This window comes from Silene latifolia, chromosome 8, assembly GCF_048544455.1.
Source record: "Silene latifolia isolate original U9 population chromosome 8, ASM4854445v1, whole genome shotgun sequence".
Taxonomy (NCBI): Eukaryota; Viridiplantae; Streptophyta; class Magnoliopsida; order Caryophyllales; family Caryophyllaceae; genus Silene; species Silene latifolia.
Window position 1 is genome coordinate 6,666,992 of NC_133533.1, and position 7,481 is coordinate 6,674,472.

General features: G+C 35.9%; 1 protein-coding gene across 1 annotated transcript; it reads left to right on the forward strand.

The window, feature by feature from the left end:
* The first annotated feature begins 609 nt into the window (after positions 1-609).
* LOC141596192 (protein PEROXIN-4) lies at positions 610-7,006 on the forward strand. The gene is made up of 6 exons (XM_074416292.1): positions 610-888; positions 3,525-3,602; positions 4,453-4,572; positions 4,657-4,785; positions 5,821-5,950; positions 6,723-7,006. The coding sequence occupies exons 2-6, from the start codon at positions 3,597-3,599 to the stop codon at positions 6,809-6,811; spliced, it is 474 nt and encodes a 157-aa protein (XP_074272393.1). The 5' UTR covers positions 610-888; positions 3,525-3,596; the 3' UTR covers positions 6,812-7,006.
* The last annotated feature ends 475 nt before the right edge of the window (positions 7,007-7,481 follow it).

Sequence of the window (7,481 nt, forward strand, 5' to 3'; positions counted from 1 at the left end):
ACTTTTTACAATTTTAATTTTTATTGCTCAAATTTTAAAAAAGTGATGAGAAACATAAAAATTAAGTGAGTTATCAATTTAAAATCCATAAATAATACGGAGTACACTAAAAAGTAAAATTTTATAAATACCGTGCATATATTGCACGGGATCTAAACGAGTTTCAAATTCAAAGATACATGATGAAATGTCCGATGATAAATAGGCCAATTAGTCACCAGAACCATATTAAACTCAAATTATAACCCAACCATACATTAAACCAAACCCGACTCGACCCAAAACTCATATCAACCAAAGAAAATCTTAACCTAATACAATCATTCTATCTCAACTACGGTTGTTCAACATGGAGGGCTACTACGTGGGCTAGACTCGGACCCAATGAACACGCCCTAACACTGACTCGATCCCTCAATCCAGCACAACCCGACCCATGAGCGCCCCTAATCTCAACCCAACCGAAAACAAAACCAAACAGCCCTAATTCCCGTCTCTATCAATTAACCACAAATTAACACAAAGTACGTCTTCAATTCAAGTCATTTCACCATCTGTCTCAAAACCGCCTCACCCAACAAAACCCGACCCGAAAGGCCAAACCGAGCCAACTTAGAAAGGCTAGACCATATCACATACCGATCGATCATTTCATTAATCAATTCTACCTTACTTTACTTCTCTACTCTTTTCGTATCTTTGTTTTCTTGCATCGTCAAAAATCTCAAACCTTTAACCTAAAGCTCAATCGATCTTCGCATGGTGGAAAAATCGAAGGGCTGATTTCATCTAATCACCATATTTCCGTGAATAATTTCCATCAATTACTCGGTTTTATCCCTCAATTTGCATCACCTCGATTCAATCACAAAACCCCCAATTTTTCGTGTAAGTACTTTAATTTTGTTTCATTTAGGATTTTCTGTGCCTTTTTCGATAGTAATTTAGAAATTTACATTATGAATTAGTTTTCCGATAGCTCAATTGTGGGATATTTAGATCTATACTTGAATTCAATTGATTTAGGGCTTTTTATAGAGGTATTTTATTCAAGGATGATGAATTTATGATTAAATTAATTATTTTGAATATTCAATTGTTTATATTCTTGGGCAATTATTGAATTTACTATATGGAGATGATGATTGTTCTTTGAATTCCCCCTTCCAAATTCCAATGTATTCTTTTGATTGATTTATATTGTTCAAGAATGTATTTTTTCCCTAACTTCAGAATTGGGTATATAACTCTTGGACAATGGGTAATGTTTGCGGTAGGAAAGAGTTAGTCTTGTTTAAAACCGTCTTTATGCTTACAACATACAATGTGGTTCAGCTAATGCTACCTATAAATGCCTATGTTGTAAGATTACAACATAAGAAGTAATCATTATAAGTAGCATGAAAGACGCCATGATTGTCGTCTTAAAATTAAGACAAATTTTTCATGCTATATGGTTCATTTGATGATACCTATAATGATTATGCTGTAAACTTATAACATAAGGAGTCATTATAGGTAACATTAAATGAACCATGTAACATGAAAGACGTCGTGATTGCTGTCTTAAGCTTAAGACGCAATCTTTCATGCTATATGGTTCATTTAATGCTACCTATAATGACTATGTTGTAACCTTAAGACACATTAAACAAGACTAACTCAAGCAGGAAAGAGTAAAATGTAGAGGTGTTGGTTTATATTGATTCCCAAAAGATTGAGCTCAGCGGAATTTTCATAGTATGATTGGGTGTATCATCACCAAAACTGTTTTGGGATTAAGGCTCCATTGTTATTGTTGGAACTTGGATGTGTTTCATCCTTAGATTCTGCTATCATCATATTGGTCTACTTGTGTATTTAGGTATTTAAGGTTGTGGGTGAAGTACTGGTCTTAAATTTGAGGGAAGGATTGATAGCTTATAGCTCGAGTAGATGTTTTTGAATTTCCTAAAGCTCTGTCGACATGTTATTTTTACATGTAAGAATCAGTTGTTCTTATCCTACACGTTGTTGGATCAAGGTATAATTTTTATTGTTGGATGAGCGTGTGAGAGGATAAAAAAATAGTTAATTTGGTTATGGTACATTGGTGAAACAAATTCTTGTTGACAAAATGTTTTTTTATACCTTATCCGTAATACGCTGTTATTTATGACAACTGTATTGTCAATCGTGAGATGTAACTTCATCTCTACTTAGTCCCAAACTTCTCATACACTTATGTTGGTATAAAACAAGTTGTGTGCGTCAGTGTGTGTGAGGAAGAAATTATATAGAGCCCTGAGAAAGCCATGATAGTTTGTATATTGACTAATGACCCATTAACAATCTTAGAAGTCATCATGGATTTGCATCCCTTACACCTTCTAAGAGACGAAAGCAATGATGATTGATGGACTCATTGGGAAAACTTTGGAAGCCTTGTTTCGGAGTTCAGCTATGAACAAGAATGGTTAGAATCAGGCAAAATGTAGCATTGAGTAGCTTAAGCCGCTGAGGGCTGAGGCTATCACTTACATCATTTATGTTTTTAGTATTAAGGATCCTTTTGCTTCACTATATGTAGGTGCCCTGGCCTCCCAGGGTGAGATGCTAAAATTTAGAAACGGAGTCCAGTGCTGGATTGAATAGATTCTGAGGGGTTCATGGAGGGAGGGAGGCAGGAAGGAAAAGGAAGAAAGTATTAATATCATTTTGGCGTTTTCAGGCTTATCAAGTTCTATTTGAAGTTTGTAGACCTATCATTTTTTTTAGTTTTTGCCGTGCAAAAGACGCACAGGTCAAGAAGTGGTGTAGTACATATAATTGAACTTCTTCCGTGAATGTAGCAATCCATATTATGGGAGTCTTGGCACACTAGAGGGTATGACAAGACTTGAATTAAGTATGTTACTCTTGTAGCAACTGGTTCTTACGGTGACTTTGATAAAAAAAACAAAAATTCATTGCTCATGTGTGAATTGCGGAGTCCAACATGTGATGTCATTTAGTTGATGAAACGAGACAACATGGTTTAGTTATGTGACTGTAAAGTGTCAAGTGTTTGCTGAAATTAATACTAGGGAGTTGTTACCTTCTTTAAACCTCCACCACTCAACTCTCTCCTACTCTCCAAAGAGTGCTTGTAACTGCTGAATGGAATTGTTCTATGCTTATTGATTGTCATAATTATATTCTTAAAATCAGCATATGCTGAGGAAATCAGTCATATAATATGTTCTAAGCGCTGTTAAACCTGCATATCGTGCCCATTATTTTACTACTGGAAAGATAAAAAAAAAAATCAGCTTTAATGAATTTGGGTAGCGTGGATTTATGTCTGGCTTGTTTGTGAATCCCCTACTGTTGATTTCTTCCATTGTACAGTAGTAACAGTACAACTTTCTGTTCTATTCAAGTTAAGACTCGTTGTTTCCTTTCACTAACCTTAGGTTGGTCGCTATTGTATAATCGATAACATAGAGCCATAGAGGGATGTTTAATACTGTACTTTCATGTTTACTCTTATTCTTATCCTGCAGATTAGTTCTCTACTTGTCTCTCATCAAGTTAGTTGAGGTTTTGATTTTCATTGCTTGCCACTTCTGAAGAATATGCAGGTTTGGTCCCAAAAACTTGATTGTGTATGCATGTCCTATTACGCTTTTTGTTTATTTTACTTATTCTCATGTTAGGTTGGTCCCTTCATGTATTTTATTAGTGGCAGGTTGTCAGTAATTTAGCATTTGGTCTTATTTGATGTTTGTCATTTGACCAAAATTTCTCAAGTTAGTTACATCGTTAACTTGTTGAAAGTAACATGTTGTCTGACTGTCTGTGCCCCTAGTCCTTCAAATTTCAACTCCAGTAGAAATTGTAGACTTGAGTAGCATGTGTTAGTCAAAAGTAGGGAAACAAGGTCATTTGTTACTTCAATTATGTCAAAGGTAAGAGTTTTACACTGTTATTAATGAACATGTTAGTCAACGAAATACTGCTTGAAGAGTACATGTAGGGTATATTGGCAATAAGAATCGTTTCCTGACGTGATTGCTTCATTTTAAGAAACGTAGTGTCTTTCTATTTGAGTATTTGACTGACGGGGTAGCTGAGGTAGTGGTGAAACTGCTTGGAGGCTTAGAGCCTAGCCAAACTTTGAATGCTTATGTTTTAGGCTTGGCAACTTAACTTCATTTGACGCTTCCAACTGCTCAACTTCCCGTAAAATATGTAGAAAGGTTAAATATAAGCTAGATTTAGATTTACAGATAGGAGAACATCCCAATGGTGCCACTCTTGGTCCTACTTGCTGTTTCTTATTGTGTATTTAGTTGTACGCGGCATGGTTCATCAGCTAGTTGGCTGGATCCTTCTAGATCACATGTAACTTCAAATAATGGATATCCTCATAAAAATAGGTTTTTCTATATTCGCTTCAAAGTTACAGCTGAAACTTGACTTTGACTGCAGGCATCCAGAGCTAGGTTGTTCAAGGAATATAAAGAGGTACAGAGAGAAAAAACTGCTGATCCAGATATTCAACTTGTTTGTGATGAGAGCAATATTTTTAAGTGGACTGCTCTAATTAAGGTAGAGAGAGTTGCTCATCTGTTGGAAATTGTATCCCTCCCTATCATCATCTAACTAACCCTGTGTAAAATTATCCATGTTCAGGGTCCTCCAGAAACTCCTTATGAAGGTGGTGTTTTTCAGCTCGCATTTGCTGTTCCTGAACAATATCCTTTACAACCTCCACAAGTGCGTTTCTTAACAAAGATATTTCATCCAAATGTCCATTTCAAGGTAGGTGCTTTGTAATTGTCTCTGATTTCCAAATATTCGTAGATTAATCGTCTTTCCCTTGTTTTCCCTTTGGTCATTGATGTTCCTGGACTTTCCATTTTTTCTTCAGTACTGGGTCTCATACTCGATCTGCGGACGTGTACATACACTCAACACTTCATTTTATGCCAAAAATGATTTTTTTTCGAAAGAGTAGTTAACACTGACACTTGGACACGTATATATGTCGGATAATTATTCCCAATTTTGAGTCATATAGGTAAGACTACTATTGGAACACATGTTTGTTATTTAGCAGAAATTTCTCTGGTCTTTTTGGTATTTCCTTTCTAGACCACAAACCCATGTCTTAGGGTTTGCTTGGATAGGGGCCAAATGTTATAAGGCTAATAGAGCTCAAAACAAAGGATACAAAAATTAAATGAATGTGTTGAAAGGGAATATAAAGAGGTGGTAAAGGAATGAAGGGGTGATGTGGGAAACTATTACTCCCTCAGTCTCACCCATTTCTTTACGTTTACTTTTTCATGCTTGCGTATGTACATTTTGTTTTGTTCATATCTTTATTTATATATTATTAAAAATTATAAAATTTTGATATTCTTAATGTACTCATTAAGACGATTCATAAAAATCTCACATAGTAAATGTAAAGAATTCTCTCTACTCATGAATAGTGCCAAAAAGTAAATGTAAAGAATTTGTTGAGACGTAGTAGTACTCATTATACCCTTATGAGGGTAGTGCATTGCCGTAGGAGGTGAACACCTCTCGTTGTTTTTGTTCAATTGCCCCGTAACAATTGCCCTCAATCCAAGCAAGCCTTTTGATCTATGAGTTTGAAATACATTTATACAAGATTAGACTTGGATTTGTCAGATATTTGCACAAGTACAGTAAAAATTCCCTTACAATGTAAATCTCCCTATACCTTGGCAACATCCATACATAGGTACATGGGGCATGTAGAAGACGGTGAATTAATGCTGAATTTACAATGATGACTGAGAAAATGAGTTTGTTTTTGACATGCAGACTGGAGAAATTTGTCTGGATATCTTAAAAAACGCATGGAGCCCTGCGTGGACACTTCAGTCAGTGTGCAGAGCAATTATTGCTTTGATGGCCCATCCAGAAGCTGACAGCCCCTTAAATTGTGATTCAGGTATGCTGTTTACATTCAGCATATCTCTTGCAAGATAGTTTCTTACTCAAATATTAAAATGGTCACGTGCGACTGTCAAATGATCATTAATGATATAAAATCGGTCACTATGTTATACTCGGATTTCTACTGATGATAAAGTAGTCACCGTCGTAAACGATATTAAAAGGGTATCATTAGTACATATGTGGTCTATCTAATTTTTGAGCTAATTGGTCTTCTAATAATCTTACTATGAGAATTTGTGATTTCTGTTGAGTCTTATGAGAGACGGTTAATGTGAGACATAACCAAAAACCACTAGAATAGTATGTAGAATCTAACAAAAAGGGGAAAAAAAATATAGAAGAAAAAGGATAACTTTCTTTTATGTGAGAGGTCTCATGATAAGCTTATCGTGAGTCCGTCTCATATAAGAATTGGTGGTTTACGTTTCACAATGATATTACACCTCGAGTATTCTTGTGGACCATTTTACGTTTCCCAGTATATTGTGTACAGTATTTGCTTGAAATTATCAAACTTGATTGAAATTCAAGATAAGCACTTGGCTGATGTTTCTTCTACAAAAATTCTTATTTGTGAGGAGTCACAAGCTTGTGACGTCTCCAACCAGTTTAAATAATGATAAAAAGGGAAGGTGGTTGTGAGATGGCACAAGTACCTTTTCATCACAAGCAAGATAGCGGCTTCTTATGTGAAGTACTTTAAACCTGCATTGACAGATAAATTTGAGGAGGATGTCTAAAGGCATGTTTGACTTTGTATACAGGTAATCTTCTTCGATCAGGAGATGTAAGAGGGTTCCAGTCTATGGCGAGAATGTACACAAGACTGGCTGCCATGCCAAAGAAAGGATGAACTACATTAGTTTTGTCCTGGCCGAATGGGTATTGAATTTGCAATGTAATTGCGAATGCTTTCGAAATTTAAATGGGGAGATAAAATGCAGATACTCTACAACTTGACCCTCAAGAAGTGAAACAACTGTTGTATTGTTGCGATTAGATTTGTACGCGTTTTATACGATCTCAAATTAGTTTCTTAAGTTTGTTATTTTTCCCCAATCGTACTCCACCACCTTATGGCGAAATGAGGTGGGTTAATTTTTTCCCCATAAAAATAGGTCAATCATAAACTTATGAGAGTTCGTTATATATGGTTCATTTAGGTTCAACAAGCTTCAGCTAAAGTCTCTAACCAAGCGGCTCTGCAACTTCAACATTTACGGAAACTTGAATAAAAGTGCACAAAAATCACTCAATGTCGAGCCAGCAAGCGACTTTAGGCTAAATTGCTATGATGCACAACAATTTTGTGACGGTCTTGGGGACAGAAAATGATTAAACGTGCATGAATGCATCAACTTAAAATCGCGGTCGTGCAAGAAGCAATAAAGTTGGGAACCATGGATGTTCTCCCCCACATTGCATTCATGTAAACAATTATGTGGCTACGGTAATCAACACGACACATTATAATTCCAACGAAAATTTTTGCAGGAGCAGGACGACTGTCGACCACACCGGTC

What these genes read in the sequence shown, in the direction of transcription:
- LOC141596192 (XM_074416292.1), top strand. An exon ending in ATCCAAATGTCCATTTCAAG is followed by an intron (nt 4,786 to 5,820) that starts GTAGGTGCTTTG and finishes TTTGACATGCAG; the next exon opens with ACTGGAGAAATTTGTCTGGA. An exon ending in CCCCTTAAATTGTGATTCAG is followed by an intron (nt 5,951 to 6,722) that starts GTATGCTGTTTA and finishes CTTTGTATACAG; the next exon opens with GTAATCTTCTTCGATCAGGA.